Genomic DNA, 25,995 nt, shown 5'->3' on the forward strand with positions numbered 1-25,995 from the left:
TTTGATTTTTTTTAAATTTTATGTTTTATAGAGTAAAAGAAGATAGGGGACATTGGGCTTTTTATTACACTAGTCCCCAAAGTTTTATTATAATATTTTCTTATTCGTTGGCTTGACAAATTTGGGGACATTAATTAAATTTTTATTGTTTGTACTTTAAGTTGAATGTACAAACGTTTCAACATCTTTTTGTAATCTGCAGAAGGTAGTTTTGTGCAACTTCCTAGGGAATGTACATCAATTTATCGACCATTGTCTTATCCCTTTAGCTCCATAAGATATATGATATTAATCTATATGATATCTATTAAAAGACAATGGTGCATTTTTTTCAGGAATCTAAAGGGATAGTACAATGTACGATACATTAAGTTACCCTCCAATTAACCCCTTACAGTCGGGCCCCTTGCCGCACCTTAATCGGTCGGGGGGGGGGGCGTTCAACGCCCCCCCCCCTTATTATCTCAGTTCCTATTAGAGCTAGAGGGCTAAATTTTTTTGTGCAAGTCCATGGTTTGATAATGAATTTCCGACCTTTTATAAGTCTAAGTCAATTTTCACTTCCTTCACCCTTTTATTTAACAACCTTTGTTTTTAGGTCTTTTTTTACTTAAAAATTTCAAACGGCTGTAACTTTCTTATTTTTGAAGCTAGAAGAAAATTTTTTTCCAGAAAATGTTTTTTTTATGTAAATTTTACATTAGAATTATCAAATATAAGTTTCAGCGGCCGCAGCTGTACTTGGCAGCTGCCAGCCGCCGCAGTCGGCGGTCGGCGGGAAAACGGCGGATCTTCATGAAATTTTTAAACGTTATGTAGACATGTAAGAAAAGCTTAAATTTAAAATTTGAAGTCTCTAAGTCAAAAATTACGGCCACAGGAGCTTTTTAAAGATTTCTGGAGACCTGGAGGATCAGGACCTGCAGGATCATACCTGGAACCTGAAAGTGACTTAAACACCTGTATTTTATATAAGGATGTACTACTTTTTCAGTATTTTGGTATGATAAAATGCTTTGTTTTAGTCAAAAAAATATTTTTTCTCTTTACCTGGATGACCCTGCCAGGTTTGCTGGCATCCTGTGCCCGCCAGGATGGAGATATTCAAAAAATTCTAACTCTCAGTTATGTGTCATACCCATACTTAAAAAGTCAAGCAGTTTGGGCTCTTTATCTTTCACACACAGAAAATGAGATAGAAAAAACCGGATGGGGGGGCGTTCAACGCCCCCCCCCCCCCCCGACCGTTAAGGGTTAAGAAAAACAAAATTGTACCTCGTGTAAATTAAAATTATTGCTGGAAAAGTTCTATATTTTTTTCTTTGTTTAAACCAACTTAAATCGACTAGCCTAGTATTTTAAGCCAACGAATTAGAGAATGTGTTTATAAAAATTTGGGGTTATTGCAATTTCCTGGCACCCTGTTGTTTGCAATACTAGTCTATCTACCTACCATTTCGTTTTATCTATCTATTTTACTTTGAAAATTGAAATGTACCTTCCTATTTGAATTTCTTACAATATGAAAATTTGATAATATAACATATTAATTTCTAAATAAATATCTACCTATGTCAAATTTCTAGTTATCTGTCTACCTTTCCAAAAGTCTTTCCTTTATCTAGCTATCAGTCTATCTATTATCCTCTAGGGGCTCCGAAGGAAGGGGTAGTTGAATTCGATAACCCATTTATTTATTTTAAAGAAGGTGTATCAACTTTTTTTTTATAGCTATCCGGTTCTTTTAGTAAGTAGTAGATGTAAAATTTTTCATAGAATTCAGATATGCAATCGTTTTTTTTGTAGACCTCTTATTTTTTAAGTAATTTAAGTTTTTTTTTTTTTTAAATTAAGTCGATTTTAAGGTACTAAAATGCAACAAAAAAAAGAAAGAAAATGGCCATTATAAAAAAATATGGGTTCATATATACCTTTAGAATCAGAAAAATATTACGAATTCATTGTAAGCAAAATTGAAAAAAAAAGTTTACAATATAGTAAAGGAATTATATGAAAATATCATATTATATTGTACAGGCAACGTCTTAATTCTTGAATTGAGTATAAAAATGGGAAGGGGGTAAAGAGGGGGTAAAAAAGGGAAGACGATAGTGTTGCCTGAACAAAAAATACAATTGGCCATTTGTTTAATTTTTTATTTTTTTACTTTTTTTCAATTTTGCTTACAATGGATTCGTAATATTTTTCAATAATTACTCAACAGAATTTTAAAAGTAAGGTGTCAAATTAAAGATCTTACTATTTTTGTTCTTACTGGCCATTTTCTTCTTTTATTTTGTTGCATTTTAGTACCTTAAAACCGACTTAATTATTATTTTAAAAAACTTAAATTACTTAAAAAATAAGAGGTCTACAAAAAAACCGATTGCATATCTGAATTCTATGAAAAATTTTACATCTACTACTTACTAAAAGGACCGTCTAGCTATAAAAAAAAAGTTGATACACCTTCTTTTAAAAGAAAATTTTAAAAATAATAATTTTAATTTTAGTTAAAAAAATTTTTTTTTGTGTATTTAGTGGGAGGTTAATTTCTATGGGCGATTTCTCTTTTGAGGGTAGTGGTAAGCCTGGTAACCTCCCCTAAAATAGTTATAAACCATCCCAGGACCTAGAGAAGCTAATATGTAAAGGGGAACTATATCGGTTCATCTGTTAGAGAGATCCTTCGTTACAGACAGACAGACAAACATCCTTTTACTTTATGATATGGATAATAGTTGATATTTTTATGTCTATCTATCTTTTATACTACCTTTCATTAATTCTGTCTATCTAGATATCTTTAAGTCTTTCTATTTCCTGTATCTATTATCTATCTATCTATCTATATATCTATTTATCTATCTATCTATCTATTTATCTATCTATCTATCTATCTATCTATCTAGCTATTTATCTATCTATCTATCTATCTATCTATCTATCTATCTATCTATATATCTATCTATATATCTATCTATCTATCTATCTATCTATCTATCTATCTATCTATCTATCTATCTATCTATCTATCTATCTATCTATCTATCTATCTATCTATCTATCTATCTATCTATCTTTCTATCTATTATTTATCTATCTATCTATTTATCTATCTATCTATGATTATATGATAGTTGATATCTTTATTGGACTACAAAGATGCATTTTTATCATAATTCTTCATTTCACAACAAGATTGTGCAGAAAAAACACATATTTTTTTTCTACCATCATTTGCAAACAAATATGTTTAGCAGTGCATTTGTTAAGTAGTAGTCTGTCTGTCTGTCTTTCAGCTTGTTCTATATGATCTCTAAAACATTTCTGTTAGTTCTACAATTTTTATGGCTTCGAAACCGCTTAATATCCGCTGGATTAGAACTGATTCTCAGCCTTGGAGAGAAATCATATATAGCATCATATTACAGGCATTTTTCCACGAATGATAAAATAAAATATTATAAGATAAACACCAGTTTTACTAGCCCTGAGAGGTTTTGATCTTATAATTTTTCATTTTAATATCAGCGGAAAGCTATCTGTATTACGATGCGATAAATAACTATTTTCATCTTAGCTGGTTTTTTGTCTTTTAGGCAATTTAATTTTATCCAAAGATTCCCCTTTCTTGAAATATTACTTTACCTATCAAGTACCTCAATCGTGCGAGGCCGCTATGTCCATGACACTTTAACGTCATGTCCAACAGCCAGGGGATGAGCCAAATCTCTCCATTACTGACCAAACAGCCAGGGTTCGGCTAAAAAAACTGGTTTTAGTCTTATAATTGTACATTCTATATCCGCGGAAAGCTGTTTATAATACGGTTCGAGAAATAACTATTATCACATTGTATTATATACAGTTTTCCGTGGATATAAGAATGAAAAATAATATAATAACGAAACTGAGGTGAATTCTTTTTTAAAAAACTTTTGCCTCACTAAAATCAGTTTGCCCCACTAAAATTTTAGTGGGGCAAAATTATCCCCTCTAAATTTTTAGCGAGCCTCACTGATTTTAATGGGGCAAACTGATTTTAGTGAGGCAAAAGTTTTTTGTAAGAATTCACCTCAGTTTTTTAACAATTAACCTCTGGTCTTATTTTTATGATTTTTCATTTTTATATTCATAAAAACTTGTCTGAAATACGTTGATATTAATGACTTTTCAGTATGGCTATAAAAGGTTCCAATCCAGCGGATAATAATCTGTTTCGAAGCCATACTGGAAAGCTTTATAAAAAAAATCCATCTGTATCTCCCCTCTCTATTTGGCCATAAGTGATAATGCATTAGGCATTCTACAGGGTCAACACTTAAAATGTTCATTTTTACACGGAGCATAAGAAAAATTAGCATCAACATTTGATGTTTGATGTTGAAGGTTTCCCTTCGTAATATTTTTTGAGTTGGAAGATTTTTTTCTTAATCCTTCCTGAATGTTTTTTGAAAAAAAAAAGACTTTTTCTATGATTATAATTAAGAAATCATATATCAAATAAAAATTGCTGTTAAATTTTCTTTACAATAAAAACCCGTCAACGATTTCTTATTTGGATTTTTGGTTTACTTTAGGACATATTAAATCCTAATTTTAAAGGAATACCAAGAAATGCCCAGCAGAATTTTTTCTTTATGAGAAATTGTCACAGTAAAACCTTAAATCGGAATGTGAAAAAATCTTGTTATTACAAAACAGATGAATATTACATTTTACTATCATACAGTAATAAACTTAATCAGAGGTGGATTCTTTAAAAAAAACATTAGGCTCGCTACTCGTGATGAGGCAAAATTATTTTTGTGAAAAGTCCTCGAAAATCACACAAAAATTTACAAAAATCATAAGATTTTGTTTAATTTTTGTAAATTTTTAATGTGATTTTGGAGGATTTTTCACAAATAGAGATGGGAGATACAGATGGATTTTTTAAAAAGCTTCGAAACCGATTAATATCCTCTGGATTGGAACCTATCCTCAGCCAAACTAAAAATTTACATATAGCATCATATTCCACGTATGTTAAAATATTAAGATTTATATCAGTTAGAATCCACCTCAGTTTTAAAATAATTGCTTGTTCTTTAAAATACGTTCAACTGTATTTCATAATTATAACTAGTACGGTTGATTTTTAAATTTAGTTCAAAAACTAAATAAACATAGGGTTGTGGATAAGACCCCCCTGCCCCCCCCTCAATTTTTTTAAAATCTAAATTTTAAAAAATAAGTTCTGGGATTCAACACTCTCTCCTCAAGTGCAAACAGAGGCCTTTAGGGGTGAAGCCGCTAGTCTATAATACAAGTAGAACGATTTATGTCTGTCTGTCTGTCTGTTTGTTTGTACCGAAGGATCTCATTCATAATTATAACCAGTACAGATAACTAGATTCTTAAATTTAATTATTTTTGCACCCTGTATATGAGAATGAAAGTGACAAGGGGAAAGAGAAAATTGCAGTTTGTGCATTTAATGATCATAACTATTATCTATCTATCTATTTCTACCGACCATTATCAATTTTCTATCAGTGCAGTGCACATTATTAAGTCAGGGCTGCTGTGCCAATTTAAGTTTTTGTTGGGGTTTGTCTGCTTTTGGAAGTAATATATTGGATTACCTGGATGTTGCACCAGATTTTCATGTACTTTGATAAAGTGATGATCGCAGCTGGCTAAGATAACGATGACCACAATCCACCAACGTTACCTCATCCACTTCCCTCCTACTGAATGAACAAACTGACTAATAAATGATGTCCAGTAACAAGCTAGTTAGAAAAATAATTTTTTCTGTCAATATATCCACGTATTTCGTATATCCATTGCTATTGGAGGTATGAAATTTAATTTTTGTGTATTTCTGATTAACATACCTGTCTTCTTCAAATTTGATTGGCTGATTGGATGATTTATAAATTAGGCTTTATTTTTTTAGAATGTAGTGGACATTTTATGAAAAAGGCGTTTTTTGATATAGGCGTTTTCTGAGATGGGCGTTTTTGAGATCGGCGTTTTCTGAGATGGGTGTTTTTTGAGATAGGCGTTTTTTGAGATGACCCGGCTGTTTGTATAGAAGTCTTCTAAGGGTGTGGATAGAGGGGTGTTTAGTTTACCCTCCTCAAACTTTGAAATCCCCCAAATTTAACCCCCTCAAAATAAAAAGCTTGAACGTCCCTGGATGCTTTGTATTGGTGTGCATTTGTATAAATGACAGGCACCTCTTTCTGTAAAAGATATTCACAAAATATATTTTTTGTTCTATTTTTGTAATTTAATGAGATAGGGGCAACAATTCTTTATAAGAGGGTAGGACAAACAGCCATTTACACTCGGCTCCGGGCTCGTCAACCGCGCGTCAGCCTCACCGTAGCTTAAAACCGTTTAGATTCTTTGAAATTGTTTTTGAACAGATAGATTGCCATGTTTGGGTCAGGTTAACACTACCAGTTGATTTTTAATATTTTAAACGGTCGATTTACATGAGGCTTGAAGTCGACTGCCGAGCCCTAAATCTTATTGTCCTCCAGATCCACAACGCTGCAAAAAAGTGAAGCAATTTTCAACAATGCTGACCTTTTTGTTTTTAATGTCATAATGGATATATGATATACGTGGATATATTGACATGGGAAAATTTGTCGTTTATTTAATATGCTAATATGGATCTCATTTATTGGTCTGTTTGTTCATCTAGTAGGAGGCAAGGGGATGGGGCAAAGAGGATGGATGTTATTTAGCCAGCTGCGAGTATTACTTTATCAGAGTACATGAAAATCTGGTGCAACATCCAAGTAATAATACATCCATTAACATGATTGTGTTTCAGCTTCAATAATCCATTTATCAATAATTAATTATCAATAAAGTGCCTGACAATCAATATAATAAATTCCTTTTAATGCCTTATTCATTAAAGAATTGTACACAATTTTTATTTTTTTTTATTTTAATGGACTAAAATTGTCACAACAATAGGTCAGGGAGAGGGGGTTGAAAAAAATTACGTTGATTTACCAGTCAAAATATGCTTTTATGGCGTTTAAAGGGAATGTGCACGAAAAAATTTCTCATATGATTATCATGCATTAACGTCATCTCATTCTAAATATCTTAAAATAGGCAAAACTGGCTTTGATATAGGGAAAGTGTCATGTGTGACGTTATATAAAATGTCTAAAAAAAGAAAGGATAAGAGGAGAAGTGAGAAATAAAACCACAAAAATATATAGATATAGATCTATTTTTATGACGTCACACATGACACTTTCCGTATCTACCGTTTTGAGTCTATTTGGGTTGTCAAAATTTTCTTAGGTTCATCGGTATCATTTTATTTAACTTTTAAAAATAAGTTATGCAACAAATATACATTAATATTATATATATAGCATATATTTATATCAAATTAAACAACAAATTGAAAATAATTTGAAAAGGCTAATATAGTGTCAATATTAGACGGAAAATTTTGAATTTACTTACAAAAACTGTTTGATTAAAAATATTTGTTAAATTTTGATTGTGTTAGAAATTTCTTGAAGTTGAGAATTTCTACATTTATTCATTCTGTACCTCCATGACGGTTAGCTTTGATAGTAAATTAAGGTCTGTTATAATTGTCTTATTGATTTTATGCTTTGCATGATGATGCCTGTATCAGTTAGGTACATTTTAGAAAACATAGCAATAGAAGAGAATGTAAGCATCCCTTTGCCATCTATCCCTTGGAAGTAAATGATCCTAATACTTTTGTTTTACTTTAGGACGCAGCAGATATATTTCGACAAACAGACATACATTCTAATACTTTGGTATTAAATTTAGGACTTGTAGACTAACAGACATACAGCCTAATACTTTGGTATTTGATTTAGAACGTGTAGACTAACAGACATACATCTTAATACTTTGGTATTTGATTTAGGACATGCAAACTAACAGACATACATCCTAATACTTTGGTATTTGATTTAGGACAAAACAGTAATGTTTAGACAACAGATCTATAGTATAGATGTATATACAGATAACTACCTCCCTCCCTTTTTTAAGTACCTTTTTCGTCTGCTCCCAAATTGTTTTCTGCTACTTGGCTGTGTTAACATCCCCGACATCATTGATTGACTTTCAATTAGAGTCGGCACAAGGACATAGACTTATTTACCCCTTCTTCCTCTAGTGTTTTACTCTAATGTAAAGACAAACAGACATACATCCTAATACTTTTGTTTTAATTTAGGACGCAGCAGATATGTAGAGATGGAGAGTAGGACCACCAAAGTTGCTGAACTGGCCGAACAAATAGGTACTACTTTTTTACAAATATTTTTTAAAGTAACAGGATGTCTTTCTGTCTATTTGTACCAAAGGATTTTTATCAGGTTCTCCTTAACAGGGTAGACTCTCATAGGACCCGGGAAAGTTCATTACTATTAAAAAAGATTTCTATTTCCATTTTTCTTGCAATTTAGAACAATTGGTGTAATTTTGACTTTATAGTAGCCTTTGATAGTATCTTTTATATCTTTGTTTTTTTTATAATAATTTTCTAGTTTTCTATCTATCTATCTATCTATCTATCTATATATCTATATATCTATCTATCTATCTATCTATCTATCTATCTATCTATCTATCTATCTATCTATCTAACTATCTATCTATCTATCCTAGACTCTGGACCCGAAGGTAGTGCAGGCCTAGACTGGATCCAAGTTCCCCTGGGGGCTGTTCTAGGAAACAACTTTAAATATATATACACACTCAACTTAAATCAGTGAGAAAGGGATAAGGCTTTGAAATATGTAAATACAAAACTCATTCCTAGAATTACTATTGGAACTTTTTTAGGTTAGTTTAAGCTAAATACAAGATAAAAGCACTCTTTTTTTGAGGTTTCAGGTTTTATTCTAAAATCTTCGTCTTGCTTGAGATATTAAAATTTATTGCTGCTATGTCAAGCGTCTAGTATCTATAGTAAAAGAAGTAGGGGTCATACCTTATAAACAGGCACAACTCATTGTCATGCACGGTTAGGAGTCTAAGACAGAGTTGTCATAATTAGGTTGTCTAATGGGTGTTACTTCAGATGATAACCCAAGTGTCAAGCATAGAAATCTCATATTAATTGATTCTAGAGGTTATATTACGATGATAGGCTAATTTATTTCCAATTGTTTACAGACGTTATATGTTCATAAGTTTTTGAGTTAAAAATATATCTCTTAAAGATTGTAAAAATTACGGAGTATTAAAAGAAAATAATAATTCAACTTAGGGATTATTTGTTATTGTATGTACATTTTAAAACTTGCGTATAATCGTGGCCGTCTTTCTAAAAACAACAATACATTTTTATATATGTAGGTTTCCAATCCCTTTTTCTTTGATTTATACTTATAGAAAGAGTTTAGTCATTCTTACAAGAAATAAAGCGATCTAAAAAAGTAGATTCTATATTAACATAATCCAGAATTTTTATATTTCTTTGTCTCTGTTTAATTTAATTAGCCACTCACTAGGGTAGGTTAGGGGAGGTAAGAAAAATAGCCTAAAACCACATAAAAACATTTTTAAAGCTTCTCTGAAGATTACATTATTTTTCGAGGTCTTTAACTAGAGAGAAAAAAAACTTACTACTTTATATTGCAGGATCTAAAATAATATAATTGGAATGAACTAGTATCGTATATGATACCTAAGTTAAGTTTAAAGGTGGACAAAGATATCTAAAACAAAATATTGTTTTAAGTTGTTTATCTTGGTTTGATCGGACGGACGTATGGACATTTATAGAGTAGCTGCGCTACCAAAAATTCTTACTTTTTACATGGACACCCAGAATTGCCATAAATTTAATTTGTTGTCCATTGTTAGTCACTGCTCATGGAGGCAGGGAGGGGACAGTGGGCTGAGATTTATACTAGTACCCAAAGTTTATCTTATGTCTGCATAAAAACTTTGGTTACATTTAATAGATCTTGATTTAAAGGTGGAAGTGCCAATAATTTTATTCTACAAAAGGGGTATTTTTGTTTATCATGTTTAGGATGTACTATAATTTATCGTTCATTGTCTTATCCCTTAAGATCCCTGGTCGCTCTTGGATATTATGTAGCGAGACTAATTTTATCTTTAGGGATAGTGCAATGGACGATAAATTGGTGTACGTACATCCAACAAAATTACCCTTCTGTAGATTAGAATTATTAGTTGAAAATTTTGTACATAATCAGTTTCAAATCAACCTATCAAAATGCTATAAAAGTACCCAAAGTTTTTACACAACGAATAAAATAATTTGATTGTGATAATTTGGGTACCATAACCAGTGTGATTAACAGTCTAATGAACCTTCCCTCCATTTTCCTTGCCCAGTGTAAAGGGATGTTTTACCTAAGGCAGGGGCGTCCAAGCTTTTTTTATGGGGGGGGGGTAAAATTTTTTAAAGGCGGGGGGGTAAAATGGGGGGGTAATTTAAATTTTATTGAATATTTAGTATTAAAAATGCGCGCGAAGCGCGGAAATTTTTCTTTGTTAGAGATTTTTTATTTGGGGGGGGGGGGGTATGTTTATAAAAAGGAATGTTTATAAAAACTTTGGGTACCATAAATTAATTTCCCTGCTTCCCTATAAATTTTAGAAAAGGAATGTTTATAAAACTTTGGGTACCATAAATTTAATTTCCCTGCTTACCTAGAAATTTTAGAAAATCGAGTGTATAAAGTTAAAATTGTTAAAATTAGGAGCTCTCTCATCTATACTGGCCATCATTGTTCTCGTTCTTGTTGCTCTAATTGCAAAGTAAGTATCTTTTCAGTACGGCTGTGAAACCGATTAATATCCGCTGGATTAGAACCGGTTCTCAGCAATACTGAAAAATTGAAAACTTATTTCTCGCATCGTATTATAAACAGCTTACTGCGGATATAGAATGTACAATTTTAAGATTAAAACCAGTTTTTTTAGACCCTACATTTTTATATTAAAAAAACTGGATATAATACGATGCTAGACATAGTTTTTTCGTATGGATGAGACCCGGTTCCTATCCACCGGTTTGGAATGAATACGAGAATATACATTACGAATTAATCATATTTAAAACATTTTCATTTCAAATACAACAGAATTATTCATAAGAACATCAATATAGTGATTACAGGGAAAACTTTGTAATTTATACTTTATTTGTTCATGTTAAAATACGATATATAAATACTAGCGGCTACGCCCCCCGAGAGGCCTCTAGGGGCACTTTAGGGGGGAGGGGAGTTGAATTTGATAACCATTTTTTATTTCAGATTTAAGAAAGAAAACAATTTTTTTGAGGGAAAATTTTTTTAGGGGGGGGGGGGTTCTGACGCCCCCTCATTTTTATTTTTAATTAAAAAATTTTATATTTTTTTTTTGTTTTTTTTGGGGGGGGGAATTTTTTCTAGGAACGATTTTTCTCAAGAGGGTGGTGGTACCCTCCCCCAAAATTTGATTAATATCTGCCGGAAAAAAAACAGCTTTTTGGGTCTTTCTGAAAAATCATTGATCATATCATATTATGATTTTTTCTTTTATCTTTAGTATAAGGATATATAGTTCTTCGCGATACATATCTTTTCAGTATGGCTCAGAAAAAATTTTAGTCCAATAATTTATGTGAAAACTAACAATTAACCAAAGAAATTTTGTTCAGCTCCTCAACTACTTTGTATTCATGTTTATATTATTCATATTGATAGCCCATCCAACATACATCCATCAAAATTAAGTGATTAATGCTGTTAAAAAATATATAAAAAACATTCTTTCCTTGTAAGAATTCATATTATTAAAAAAAGGACTACCCAATTTTAATTTGTTTTCCAGTATGGCCTCTAAAGCACTGGATTAGAACCTATTATCAGCCATACTGTAAAATCATGTATAGCATCGTATAACAGACAATTTTTCAAGAATATTAAAATAAAAATAAAAAAAATAATACCAGTAGTGTTAGTCTGGGACTTCGACTCCTTGGGATAACAAAACTATTTTTTTTAATACTGTTGGACAGCTGTCTATAATACTATATCCTTGGGGATTTACATCAATTTATCGGCCATTGCCTTATCCCTTTAGATCCTTGAATTTGAAGCTACTTGATAAAAAAATTTTATTTGTACTGTAGTATAACAATACTAACCCTAACCACAATGGGGCTTTGCCCCAAAAGGTATAAGTACTTCTAATATTACCTACCCAACTGAAAAAATGCGAATGGATCGCAAATTTTCGCGAATTAATGGCGAAATTGCAAAATTCGTAAAAATTCTTTTCAAAAAGATCATCCATAATCTGTCAATAAACTTTATTTTCAGCATGGCTTTTAACTTGAAGTATATCCGGTTGATTAAACCGTTTCTGAGCCATACTTGAAAAAACATGTATAGAGTTTGTATTAAGTATTATACAAATAATAATTATTATTTCAGGAAACGAATGGGAGGAATAGTTACAACTGGTCAACATGGTTTAGAGCTGGCCTCTCTGCACAGGTATCAAACTCTCATTGTTTTCATGGATCTAAAGGGATAAGACAATGGCTGGTAAATTGAAATAATCTCCAGTGATGATATAAACAAATATCCTTTCTGAAGATTTAAATTTGTGGTTGAAACGTTAAAACACTCAACATGTTCAACAAACCAATCAAAATTTAGCCCCCATATCCTAAGCAAACAATTAGTAAAATTTGTTTTAAAACTTGAGGGACTAGTATAATAAACATCCTATATTTTCGTTCCCTTTCCACCAAATGAATATAGGATAATTTAATGGTTTGACTTTCTGAATGATTCTAATTCTAAATCCATTAAGTATGTTAATAAGAATAGAAGACAGATTGTAAAAACATATACTTCTTAATCTACAATTCTTTTAGACGTAAGGACACAGGATCTGGTTGTCTTGGTCCAGCAGCTGCTGCAGCAGGTGGAGCCCTTGATATTGGTGAAGCTGAGGGTAACTGCAATGAAGCTGCTGACAGCTCAGACCTATTGCTGCCTGCTGGCAGCAGCGGCACATCTGAGCGACAAAAGCTGAAAGCTGAAGCATATTTGCACAACCGCAATTCAGCTGATATGTACCTAGAAACGGACAAATCAGCTGATTCCTATTTGCACCAACAGAAATCAGCTGATCTGTACCTGGGCGAACAATATTCAGCCTCCATGTTTAGTGTAAGAAGTGATTATGCTGGCAACAGCTCTAATAATGTGAGACAGCTAGTTTCTGGCGGTGGACAGCTTAAATTGGCAGCTTCTGCTGGCCAGAGATACAGTAGCAGTCCAGCTGCTAATATTGAAAATCCTGATTATGTTCAACGTTATAGTGAAAACTATTCAAATTACAATATAAATGACAATAATATCAAACATGACCCTCGTAATCATAACAATCAATTAAATCCATTAAGTTTACAAAGCCACCATGTCATGGCATGTTCTAGCAACAGCGGAACAGAAAATGCGCAATTTTGCCGCGATGAACAATTGACGGGTGCGCACCAAATGTCGTCGTTGCGACGTAATCAGCTCGGACAAGGTTATATCAATGATAATATGGAGTAATTTAATGTTGCTTATATCATTGTAAATAAAAAAGCGTAAAGATCTGAAGGGATTGTTGACAAAGGACTTAAATCCGTTAAACAGTCATTTGAAGACCTTGAAAAAATTGGTCTAAATATTAAGATAATGATGAATTTAAATTTTGGTATATAAGACTTCATGGGATGTTGATAGGGGGAAATTACATTTTAAATTGCTGAAAATTTTGATATTTATGTGGTGTAACTAAAGGAAAGTGGGTGGGGGTGGGTGGTGAAGAAGGAAGTGGGTTTTTCACTTAGAAATGTTTGTCAGAATTGTCCCTGGGATGTTGATAAAACTTGAAAATGGCTTATGTTCCTAAATTTAGAGGTTCATCTTGATATTTGATTAATTTTCGACGAAGCCCAATCTGTCCCACTTTTGAGCAAGGCGATTTCTATATGCCGTCATATAAAGGGAAAAGAAAAAGGGAAGGGGGGAAGAATCTCTTCAAAAGAGATGGGAGAAAAGGGAATCGTTTTGCTCAAAAGTGGGACAGATTGGGCTTCGTCTTAATTTTCTCACGGTTAATGGATTGAAATATGTCAATATAAATTCTAATTGTATATTTTTCTTCTGTTATATAGAAGAAATTTTTATTTAAAAGTTTCAGGGTGTTTTTCTGTTTACTTATATAGTGTTCCTTTACAGTGGAGCTTTACATAGGTTCAGGGTGAGTTTATAACAATTTGGAGAAGGAAGGATAATTCCACCTTCCCAAGGAAAATCACATCAAGAAAAATATCCCAAAATAGTTTTACTTTTTTCTTTTTAATTTGAATGTAAAAGTGGAACTATTCTAACTTCCCCCTCCCCACTCCACTCAAGGGCCCCAAAGGGCTCTAGAGGCGTAGCTGCTAGTGATACATGAAGTAAAAGATCATTTATTTTATTTTATTAGTTTTCAATAATCTAAAAAGGTTTGGTGCTTTTACTCAAAGTGTATGTTAAGCAATGGAAGACTCCACCTTCCCCCTTTTTTTTATAAAAAATAATGAAATAAAGAGTGGATGGTAGTTTTTTTTTCATATTCCTTTCGTCTGCAGGGGAGCGGCATAGCCCTGTGCGGCAACCCAGTACTTAATATAACCTAACCTAACCCAACCTAAAGTAATGAACAAACACGTAATGAATTTAAAATAGAGGGGGTTGTCAGTGTAAAACAGTGTACTTTGTATAAAAGCTCCACAGGTTTTATTTCAAACCTAATTTTATTTTAATAAAAAAGATTATTTCAATAACAAAAGCAATAAAATAAATAATAAAGTCTTTTTAAAATATATATACCGATTAATTATTTATATTTATAACCTAAAACATTTGTGATTTATTTAAAACTGTAAAATAAAAATTTTATGAACAAATTTTAGTTTATTTTATGCAGGGCTCGTCAGCTGCCTGTGAAAACAACCGTTTACAATTTTAAAAAGCAGCTGGAAGTCGAAAAATTACCCAAATAAAGTAATCCCTCCATTTAAGAGGCCTCTAGGGGCGTGGCCGCTAGTCCTATTATAAAAAGTAGTAAGTTGTTTTTAGTCTTAAGTTTAGATTTCTACTGAACTGAATTTTTAATTTTGGAAGATCCATATAGGACGGGTTTAGCCTATTTTAGTTTTAATCTTGGGATGGTTGTAGGCATAAAGTATTTTCTCGTATTCATTCGAATCCGGTAGATAGGAACCGGTTCTCATCCATACGAAATAACTATTCTCGTATTCATTCGAACCGATAAATATCCGGTGGATTAGAACCGGTTCTCATCCTTACGAGAGAAAAAAATGCCTAGCATCGTAATAAATCTAGTTTTCTATAAATATACAAATGCGCATTATAAATCAAAAGATTAAAACTAGTTTTTTAGCCCGTGCCTCTCAGGGCTCAAAAAGTTAGTTTTAATCTTGTAATTGTACATTTTTATATCCACGGAAAGCTGTTTATAATACAATGCGAGAAATAACTATTTTAATATCCTTTTATAATAGCCAAAATTATTGTTATTGTCATGTTTTATCGCAACTTAAAGTGCAAAATGCTTTAATGTTTATTTTTTAGGTTTTTAATATTAATTTCTTGGAAAAGTTTTTAATTTTTTGTTGATTAGTAAAGTTTGTTTTGTTATTGTAGGAGCGTGAACAAGGGATGGTTTAAACCCATTTATAATGTTGTTTGAACAAGAAACTAATTTTAAATTTTATACGTCCCTATAAGCTTCAGAGGGGGGGGGGATGAGGAAGTCGACCTTGCTGTTTCAATTTTGCTTTTTAGACTGAAGGTGTGGATTTTTTATATCATTCCAAACCCCCCTCAGCAATTACCTGTGCACGCCACTGCTAAGTGCACAAATCAGCATTAAAATCCACAAATTGACTAAACATTAAATATAAATTTCATTTTGCAAAGCGGTCTAATATGAGACAATTATTTAAAAACAAGGATAACAGCTTCCTTAAACGCCTAGCTCTAAAACGTCCATTAATTAAACAAAATTACAAAACTGTTTATTGTTTAAGGTTTACTAGTGTCTTTAAGTGTATAGACGGAGATGAAAAAAGCTTAGATTTAAAAATAAAATAGCCTTAATTCGTCCCGGTAAATATGTGAAGCTTCTAAAGCGGTTCAGTGGTTAGGGAGATTCAAAGAGACAAAAAATTGTCTTTGGTATAAAAATATTGATTTCAAATTTCTTAAAAATCTATTAAAATGGTTGACTTAAAACAGCAGTTTGAACTAAACAAAGCGTTCGATAGACAAATTTTCGTTATACAATTTAACAAACGATTATATTGTTCTTATCAGCCTGTTTCAAACCAGCTGTCAAATTTAGTACAAGCCGCAGCTACCTATGATATAACTGATAAAAAGCTCAGAAACTATATAATTGTTACCAAACAGTCCGTATGTCCATTTAAAACAAATTTTTTATGTTAGAATTACTCTATTCATCTGATTTTTTAATACTGATTCCTATTACAACAAGGTATATTGTTATATACGAAGCATCTCTACAATAATATCCTAAAAATGTAAGTATGCCCTTAAACAGTATATTGTATTTAGCAGTTATGTAACAAATTTACTTACAATTTTGGTTATACTTATGCATTAATTTTCTTATTAATTTTTGACACATGTGTTAATGTTCGTTTGTCCTTCCATTTCAGAGCTTCGCTTTTATGCATGTTGTCATCCTTGTTTGTTGCCAATCTGCAAAGGTTCCACCATTTTCTCATTTTTAGTTTCATAGGAATTAAGAAAGGTTTGGTTTTCTTGTGGCTAAGATATGACTAAAAAGCAGTGAAGGAGGGTACAATGGACTGTTTATACCACACCAGTTACCAAAGTTTTATGATAACGTTTACTTATTCGTTGGTTCAATAACTTTAAGGACTTTTGATTGGATGGTTGATTAAGTTGAGTGTTCAAACGTTTCAACCAATAATTTTGATTTACACAAGGGATAATTTTGTGTTTAATCATTGGAATGTACATCAATTAATCGCCCATTCTCTTGTCCCTTTAAATCCCTGATAGAAAGCCACTAGTAATAATATACAATATAAATAAGGATGACAACATTTATAAGTAGTGAAGCTCAAAAATTAAAAATGGATATAGGGAAAAAAATTACTTTAGAACAGTGTCATACAATAATCATTAAACTTTATAAAATAGGGAAATCACGAAGCCTTCAAAATCAAGCAACCTTTAAATCACAAAAACTTAAAGTCTAGGAATCGATCTAGCACCGCAATTGATAGACAAATCTTTTTTTAAACTTGATGGAAATATGTAAAATAAAAGCCTATTCAATCCCTGATAAATTCAGCCGTCAATCCTGAATAGTAATAGAGAAAATCACCAAAACCTAAAAATCTAGGAATCGATCTAGCACCTTAATTAATAAACAAATCTAGCACCCCAAGTGGCAGACATATGGACAAAACAATGTATAGATTAGATGGGCATATTTCATAAGTATCTTCACTTTAAATTTCAGCTGTCAGAAAATCACGTTTCCCCCATAGCGTTACGGACTGACTGACTGACGGACAGACATAGAATTATAGAGTAGCTTCGCTACTAAAAAAAGGGAAATAATATTTATATCTGTATGACACAGATATTGTATATTCATAAATGGGGAGAAAGGATTAATGTGGATGTCTCATAATACATTTTTAGAAACACCATATACAGCTATAAAAAGTAGCTGGACAATGTGTCTCAAAAATCAGCCATGTGACTTCATAAAAATGAGGGAGATGAGAGGGGAGAAGTGGGAAAGAAAACCCATAAAAAATAGATGGATAATGCTTTATTTTTATGACGTCACAAGGCTGAATTTTTTAGACACTTTGTTCAGCCACGATAAAAAAAGTACGTAAAATATATAGGTAGAATATATAAAGAACTATGTAAAAAAAAAATCATCGAAAATTAAACAGCCGCAATTCCACGTTATTGTAATTTTAGGCTTAGAGTTTTTTTTCAAGTTGGCAAGATGATTCCTGTAACAGTTAGGTACAATTACGTTAGCGTATCAACCAGTTAATATGGAAAGCCTTACTTGAATTTTAGCTTTCTAGAAAGTTCCTAATTATCCTTACAATAAAGTAACAGGACCTCTGTCTGTTTATGTGTGCCGAAAGATCTCGCTAACCGCTAAACCGAAATGATTCTTTTTACAGTATTGCAATTTTAGGGAAAGAAATTGCCCATAGAAAAAAAACCCTTCTCCAAAAAAAGGGTTTTACCTTTTCTTTATAAATCTAAAATTGAAAGTGAGGTGGCTCGACCCCCCCCCCCCTTAATTCCATTTCCATGCCGATCCTATTATATAAAGTGGTAAGCTTTTTTGTCTGTAGCAAAGGATCTCGCTAATCGCTGAACCGATATGATTCTCTTTACAGTGTAGCTTCTCAAAGGGCCTGGTAAGCTTTATAACTATTTTGGAGGAGTATATTACCTAGCTCCCATGAGAAATCGCCCCTAGAAAAAGATAACCCCCTCACAAAAAGATTAAAATGTTTTAGCTTTTTTATTCTAAAACTAAAATTGGAAGTGAGGTGGGGTACCCTTCCCTAGATATACCACACTTTTCTGGGATCTTGCTGCGTCAAGTATCAACTGTTGGGAATATCAAAGGATGATTCCATGCAAAATTTGAGCCGGATCCGGCCAAAACCGGCCGTGAATTTTATAAAAAAAACCGGTTTTTTCCGGTTTTTAGGGGGTATCTGTAAATCGATTCAGCTGGAGCAAAACCGGTTGGAGGTACAAAAAATTTTACTTCACATGAAATTTAGCCAATGCAATTGCCTACAAAAATGTACTTCATCATCAACTTGATTGGACAACTCTTTCCCCTCCTAAATGTCCATTAAAACCTCGGAAACGGCAAAAATCGCCAAAAATCACGCCTTCGGCGGCGAATAACGGCTAAACGGTCAGTCGGAGGCGAATGAAACATAAACAAAGAACTGTCCGCCTCAAAAAGTTGTTCAATATCAAAGAGATGCTTGAAGTCTCCTTCCCCTCCTTTAAGGGGAAAAACTGAAAAAACGTCATTTTCAAAAGTATGCCCACTTCGTGAGTGTGGGGGGCACTGAACCCGTCACCCCTGGGTCACCAAATATAAAGTCTAGGCGGCTCACATTGCTGAATTTTCACCAAGTGAAAGTCTTGTGTCATTATCTCTTATGAGAAAAAAGTTATTAATGAATTAAAATTTCAAATTGTGATTTTTTGATGGATTTCTTTGATGAAATGACAGGCCGGTCAATTTTTAGGCCATTTTTTGCGGTTTTTGGGCCGTCACGCCCAAACGGTTTGAGATAATCTCACGGGACCTTTTGCCCGACCTAAGTCTGGCTATTTGTGAGGTCTAAGAAAAAAAAATCCCTGATTGGATGAAGCACGACGTCGCTGCGCGCCGTCAAAAATCGCTGGTCGTCTCATTTTGCCCCCTCAAACCCTCACCTCGTGCCATTTTTCTGTGTAAAGATTATTATTATAATCTTTTGCGTAAGTCTGATTTTTGTTCCTAGACCTCACAAATAACCAGACTTAGGTTGGGCAAAAGGTCCCGTGAGATTATCTCAAACGGTTTGGGCGTGACGGCCCAAAAACCGCAAAAAATGGCCTAAAAATTTTGCTCCAGCTGAATCGATTTACAGATACCCCCTAAAAACCGGAAAAAAACCGGTTTTTTATAAAATTCACGGCCGGTTTTGGCCGGATCCGGCTCAAATTTTGCATGGAGTCATCCTTTGATATTCCCAACAGTTGATACTTGACGCAGCAAGATCCCAGAAAAGTGTGGTATATCTACCCTTCCCCCTCACTTTCAGTGCCAATAGTACACATATGTATATGAATATGTATAGGAATATAGCATTGAACCAAGCAAAAAGCTTTTTGAGATATTACTGGATATAATAGATAGATAGATATTTAATGATTGTCAGTCCATAAAGATCTCTCAAACGAATGAACAGATTGAGTTGTCAAATTCAGGGAAGCTTCACTTTTTTCCCGGGATGGTTTTAGGCTTTTATTTTTAGAATTAAAGTGTTTATATGGTTATAAACTATTTAATTTCTAAATTAGAGTCACATCATACCCCTCTCCTTTGAACATACAGCTTTAGGAAATTGATATATGTTCCATTAATATATCCCCATGTCCAACAAGGATGACAACATCTGTACAAAGTACAAAGTTGTGAATCACAAAAAAAAACAAGGATGACAACATCCATAAAAGCGAAGCACTGAAACGATAGGACAAACGGACATTAACATTTGTATAGTGTCAGAACTGAATTATCAGAATATAAAAGTATAAGAGTCGAAGAAAAATTGTAAGTAAATTTGTTGAAAATCTGCTTGATACAGGATAATATTTATAGACACACTTACATTTTTAGGACTTGATTATAGAGTTGTTTGCTGATACTTGTTCTTTGTTGTCCCAGGAATCAATATACAAAAAATCAGATCAAACGGATAATTGATCACATAGAAATTTGTTGTTAAAAAAGAAGAAAAATTAACATATTTAAAATGGACGTACGGAAATTCTGGTAATAATTAAAGAGTTGCTACGCTAGCTAAATCGTACCTAACTACTACAGGAATCACCATGAAATTGATAAGAAAATTCTAACATGCCTTAATAAATTAACGAATAAAAGCTATCTATCTCGGACGGACGGGCGGACCGACCCTAATTATAGAAAAGCTTCGATTTTAAAAATTATAGATGGACTAACGGACAAAGTGAGTTAACGAGCAGTTGTTCATATATTTATGAAGTAAATTCAGCTGTATATCTTAAATAGAAGCAGAGAAAATCTTTCAAACAACAATTTCAAATTATAGAGAAGCTTTGCTACTAAAAAAAGCTGCCTGGATTATACATACTTCCGGGGAGGTATAATATAATCTTACACAAATTTGAATATTCTGATTAATTATTTTGCAACTAAAACTGATCCCAGACAGAGATTTAAAGGGATAAGACAATGGTAGATAAATTAATGTACATCCACAATGATGATAAACAAAATTATCACTTCTGTAGATTCGAATTTGTGGTTGAAACGTTTGGACTCCCAACTTAATGAACTAACCAATCTAAATTAAATAAAAGCCCCCAAAGTTGTTAGCCAACGAATAAGAATACGTTATTGTAAAACTTTGGGGACTCATTGCTCTATTTCTTTCTTTATTCCTCTCTCTCTCTTTGTCTTTCTCTCTCTCTCTCTCTTTCTCTATTTATCTCTATCTCTCTCTCTCTCTCTCTCTCTCTCTCTCTCTCTCTCTCTCTCTCTCTCTCACTCTCTATCTATCTATCTATCTCTCTTTCTCTCTCTCACTCTCTCTCTCTCTCTCTCTCTCTCTCTCTCTCTCTCTCTCTCTTTCTCCCTCTCTCTCTCTTTCTATCTATCTATCTATCTATCTATCTATCTATCTATCTATCTATCTATCTATCTATCTATCTATCTATCTATCTATCTATTTATCTATCTATCTATCTATCTATCTCTCTCTCTCTCTCTTTCTCTCTCTCTATCTATCTCTCTTTCTCTATCGTACTATTATATCAAGCTTAACATTTCCTTCTAATAAATAAATGATAAAAACAAGGATGACAAAATCCATAAATGCGATGCCAAACAAAGCAATCAAATGAATAAAATTGCCTAATGTTTAACATTAAAGTACCTTTCTAAGACTTGAATATGGAAATGCTTCTCTTGTAATATTGTACTTAGTTGTCCTAGAAATTACCATCCCCCAAAATACATACTTAACTTTAACATGTGACATTCTGCAGAACATCTTATGTTGGTTACATTTATTACAGGAATCATCATGCTTTTAAATCAATAGAACAACTCTAACATGTCAGAAATAACAGTCCTTATTTCCCCGATACGGACAAACGTACGTACTGGCCCTAATTGTAGATAAGCTTGGCTTTTAATAAATAAATGATAAATGTTGCAAATATAACTTTTGTTTGTGACATATTTCTGTGAACAATTGTATGTATTTCAGGGATGAGAGGTACCCAAATTATACTGGTACCCAAAGTTTTTAAACATCTTATTCGTTGGCTTAACTTTTATCAAATCTTTTGGTAATTTGTTTGTCATCATTGGGGACGTGCATCAATTTATCATTCATTGTCTTATCCCTTAAGATCCCTGCAGTACCTAGTTACTTTTAGATGTTTATTTGAGGGATCTAAAGGGATAAGACAATGGCCAATAAATTGATGTGCATCCCCAAGTATAATAAACTAAAATACTTCTTCTGTGGATTAAAGTCCCCAAAGTTGTTAAGCCAACGAATAATAATACATTATAGTAAAACTTTGGGGACTAGAATAATAAACAGCCCAAATGTCCCCTCCCTCCCTGCGTTTATGAGGCGAGGGGCAAGTCGACCCCCCTTCCTTCAATTTCAATTTATTTTCAAAAAGGAAAAAAATATGGTAGTGTCATTTTTTTCTGGAAGGAAGGGCGATGGTACCCTTCCAAATATAGTTATAAACCTTCCATTGTTTTATTTTAAAAAAAAACTACATTTTTGCAAGATCTTTCAGTCCATAGACATTCTTTTTATATAAACTAGCGGCTACGCTTCTTGATGCCTCTGGGGGCACCTTAGGTGAGGAGGAATTTCAATTTTAGTTTTAAAAATAAATATAAAAAATTGGGGTAGGATTATTTGTTCTTGGGGCGATTTCTCATGGGAGGTTGCTGATACCCTTTCCTAAAAAAGTTCTAACACTTCCATAGCCTATAAGAAACTACATTATAAAGAAGAACCATATCGGCTTAGCGGTTAGAGAGATTCACCAGTACACACTGACACACAGACATCCTTTTATTTTTTTTATACGGATTACAAAATATGTTATATACATTAGTTGACCACAAACATTGTACAATTTTTAGTTATTTTGACAAAATTGTGTTGTAAATTTTACAATTTAATATTTAATATTTTAATTGCAACATCTTTTTGCTACCTACTTAAAAAAAATTAGGCTGTTTTTAGTCTTTTGTCTTTTTTTTTGGGGGGGGGGGTCCCACCCTTTAAAAAAATAGCTTAAAACTAATACATGACCAGAGTATACATACATGCATATATTCCTTAAGAAGCACAACCTTGTCGGTTCAGCGGTTAATCAGATCTTAAGCTTCAGACAGACATACATAGTAATATTAAAAAAAAAATGCATTTGATGACCACAAAATTATACATGAATTGTGGTATCTGACCTTTTATATTGTTAGACATGTTATGAATAATCGATTCGTTTCTTTTTATTACAATACTACCAGCTACGCCCCTAGAGGCCTCTAGGGAAACTTGAGAAAATTGGGGGTGGGGGAAATCGACCCATCACTTTTAATTTTAGTTTTAAAAGGGAAAATTGTTAGGGTTTTATTTTTTTTTGTGGGGGGGGCATTTTTTAAGGGTTATTCTCTTTGGAAGGTGGTGGTAGTCTCCCCAAAAGTAGTTTAAAACCGTCCCTGGGGAGATAAGTAGCTGTAAAAGATACCCTTAACTTTTCAGCGGTTAGCAATATCCTTTGCTACATACAAAAATATCTTACTACTTTATATACTAGAATACATTCAAGTAATTATAGGCAAACAGGTGTTTAAAAAGGTATTTTTACAATAATATTAATCATTAATTTAAAAATCTCCCCTCCTCCCCCCCCCAAAAAAAAAAAAAATATTTAAGGCGGGGGGGGGGGGGGAGGAGGAAGTTGGACTGGATTTTTATTGCTCTTTCTCTTTTGTGCAGGGTTCGGAAGCCGCAGCCGCAGCCTTAGCCACCATCAGCCGCGCGGCTTACGAGAAGCCTCAAAATCAGCTGCGCGGCTTTCTCAGCCACCTAATAAGCCTCAGCCTTAGTCGCAGCCGCGCGGCTTAAAGAAAACATAAGCCACTGTAAGCCTCAGCCGCACTAAGCCTCATTCAGCCAATGCCCCTCTAAGCCTCAGCCAGAATCAGCCGCGCGGCTTATAGTTGGGGAAGCCTCAGCCACACTCAGCCGCGCGGCTGTTAATGATTTGAAGCCGCAGCCGCACTCAGCCGCGCGGCTTCAAGAAAGCCTCAGCCGCAGCTGCAAAGTTTTGATTATGCCTCAGCCGCAGCCGCGCGGCTTGATATTTGTAAGCCGCAGCCTCAGCCGCAGCTTAAGTTTTTTAATTCAGCCGCAGCTTTGAAGCAGCCGCGCGGCTGAGATATTGTAAGCCGCAGCCGCAGGTGCAAGTACAAGCCTCAGCCGTCAATTCAGCCGCGGGGCTTAATTTTCATATTATTTTGTCTGTCTGAAGCTTAAGATCTCAGTAACCACTGAACTGACAAGGTTGTCCTTCACAGAAAATATATATATGGTCATTGGGTGGTTTTGAGCTAATTTTGGGGTGGGGGTCAGACATTTCCATACCCCAAAAAAAAATTTTAAAAATTTATTTTTAAAAAATGTTATCCTATTAAATTTTTTTATATTCTTTTTAAAAAATTTTATTTTAAGTTTTTTTTTTAAATTACAATATAGAAACCACCATTTCGAAGAGCTACAAAAAGTTTGAACCTGTAATGTGAGAGCTCCAGTGGCGCAATCGGTTAGCGCACGGTTCTTCTATACTGTTATGCCGGGGTTATAAGTTCGAGTTTCACCTGGAGCAATACGTTTTTGAATGTTGATACTTATGAATATTTTTGAATACTATTTATAGGGTAACTGCCCTACTGACGTTTGCCTAATTTTATTATTTTTAAAAGATACAAATTTTTTTTACTTAATATTCTCTGTGGATTTGTATTATCTTAAATGTTTTTCTTTGTACTTAAGTGGCCCCTTTATCTCAATGGTAGAGCACTCGTCTCGTAAACCAGGGACCGTGAGTTCAAACCTCACAGGGGGCAATCGACTTTTGTGATACTCAAGTTTTATCGTAGCTTCTCTATTATTTTTCCGTTTAGGTACGCAATAAATGTTCTATATAATTTAGCTTCTCCTACTTAGATATTTCTTCAATTTTGAATGTATTTAATACTTTGTGGTTGATATGAGAGACACTGAAAAAGTTATGCAAAAAAATAGATTTATACAAATACATATTTCATTTTTCATAGTATTTTTAAATTAATGAAAATAATTAATTAAATTAAGATTTGGGGAGGGGGGAAGGGTGTGTGTGTGTGTGTTTATTTTGAACCAAAATTATCCTAAATATAGTTTTCTAACAAAAAAAATAAACAGCGATGTATTTTACTTTTTAAAGTTGGTTAAAAAAAGGTCTGTAAAATGCAATAAATTGTCCTTTATAATATGCAAAAAAATATTTATAAATAAAAAGTAATTTGTAAAGAAGTTGTATCAACTTTTTTTTTTATAGCTAGCCGGTTCTTTTAGTAAGTAGTAGATGTAAAATTTTTCATAGAATTCAAATATGCAATCGGTTTTTTTGTAGACCTCTTATTTTTTAAGTAATTTAAGTTTTTTTAAAAAATAATTAAGTCGGTTTTAAGGTACTAAAACGCAACAAAATAAAAGAAGAAAATGGTCAGTAAGAACAAAAATAGTAAGATCTTTAATTTGACACCTTACTTTTAAAATTTTGTTGAGTAATTATTGAAAAAATCTTTTTTTTTAACCTCGGTATAATAAAAACTTTAGACCTAAATATTTTCTCAAACAGACATAAAAAACATGGGTTCATATATACCATTAGAATCAGAAAAATATTACGAATCCATTGTAAGCAAAATTGAAAAAAATTAAAAAATTAAAAAATTACAGAAATGGCCAATTATTTTTTT

General features: G+C 32.9%; 2 protein-coding genes and 1 non-coding gene across 3 annotated transcripts in view; all 3 read left to right on the top strand.

The window, feature by feature from the left end:
• Positions 1–8,792, top strand: part of LOC145331321 (adhesion molecule nephrin-like) — a 78,536-nt gene extending 69,744 nt beyond the window's left edge. The window contains exons 19-20 of the mRNA XM_080175938.1: positions 8,252–8,317; positions 8,686–8,792. Of these exons, the coding sequence (XP_080032064.1) occupies positions 8,252–8,317; positions 8,686–8,792 (173 nt within the window). The remainder of the gene's footprint in view (positions 1–8,251; positions 8,318–8,685) is intronic.
• Positions 8,793–10,760: 1,968 nt separating this feature from the next.
• Positions 10,761–13,834, top strand: LOC145332240 (uncharacterized). Its single transcript, XM_080177195.1, has 3 exons — positions 10,761–10,815; positions 12,480–12,542; positions 12,929–13,834. Exons 2-3 carry the CDS (start codon positions 12,487–12,489, stop codon positions 13,614–13,616), a joined length of 744 nt encoding a protein of 247 aa, XP_080033321.1. The 5' UTR covers positions 10,761–10,815; positions 12,480–12,486; the 3' UTR covers positions 13,617–13,834.
• An 11,192-nt stretch (positions 13,835–25,026) lies between these two features.
• On the top strand, positions 25,027–25,098 carry TRNAT-CGU (transfer RNA threonine (anticodon CGU)). Its single transcript has one exon. It is a non-coding gene; the product is annotated as a tRNA-Thr (tRNA).
• The last annotated feature ends 897 nt before the right edge of the window (positions 25,099–25,995 follow it).

Source organism: Acartia tonsa, chromosome 11 (assembly GCF_053477335.1).
Source record: "Acartia tonsa isolate MP-2025a chromosome 11, ASM5347733v1, whole genome shotgun sequence".
Taxonomy (NCBI): Eukaryota; Metazoa; Arthropoda; class Copepoda; order Calanoida; family Acartiidae; genus Acartia; species Acartia tonsa.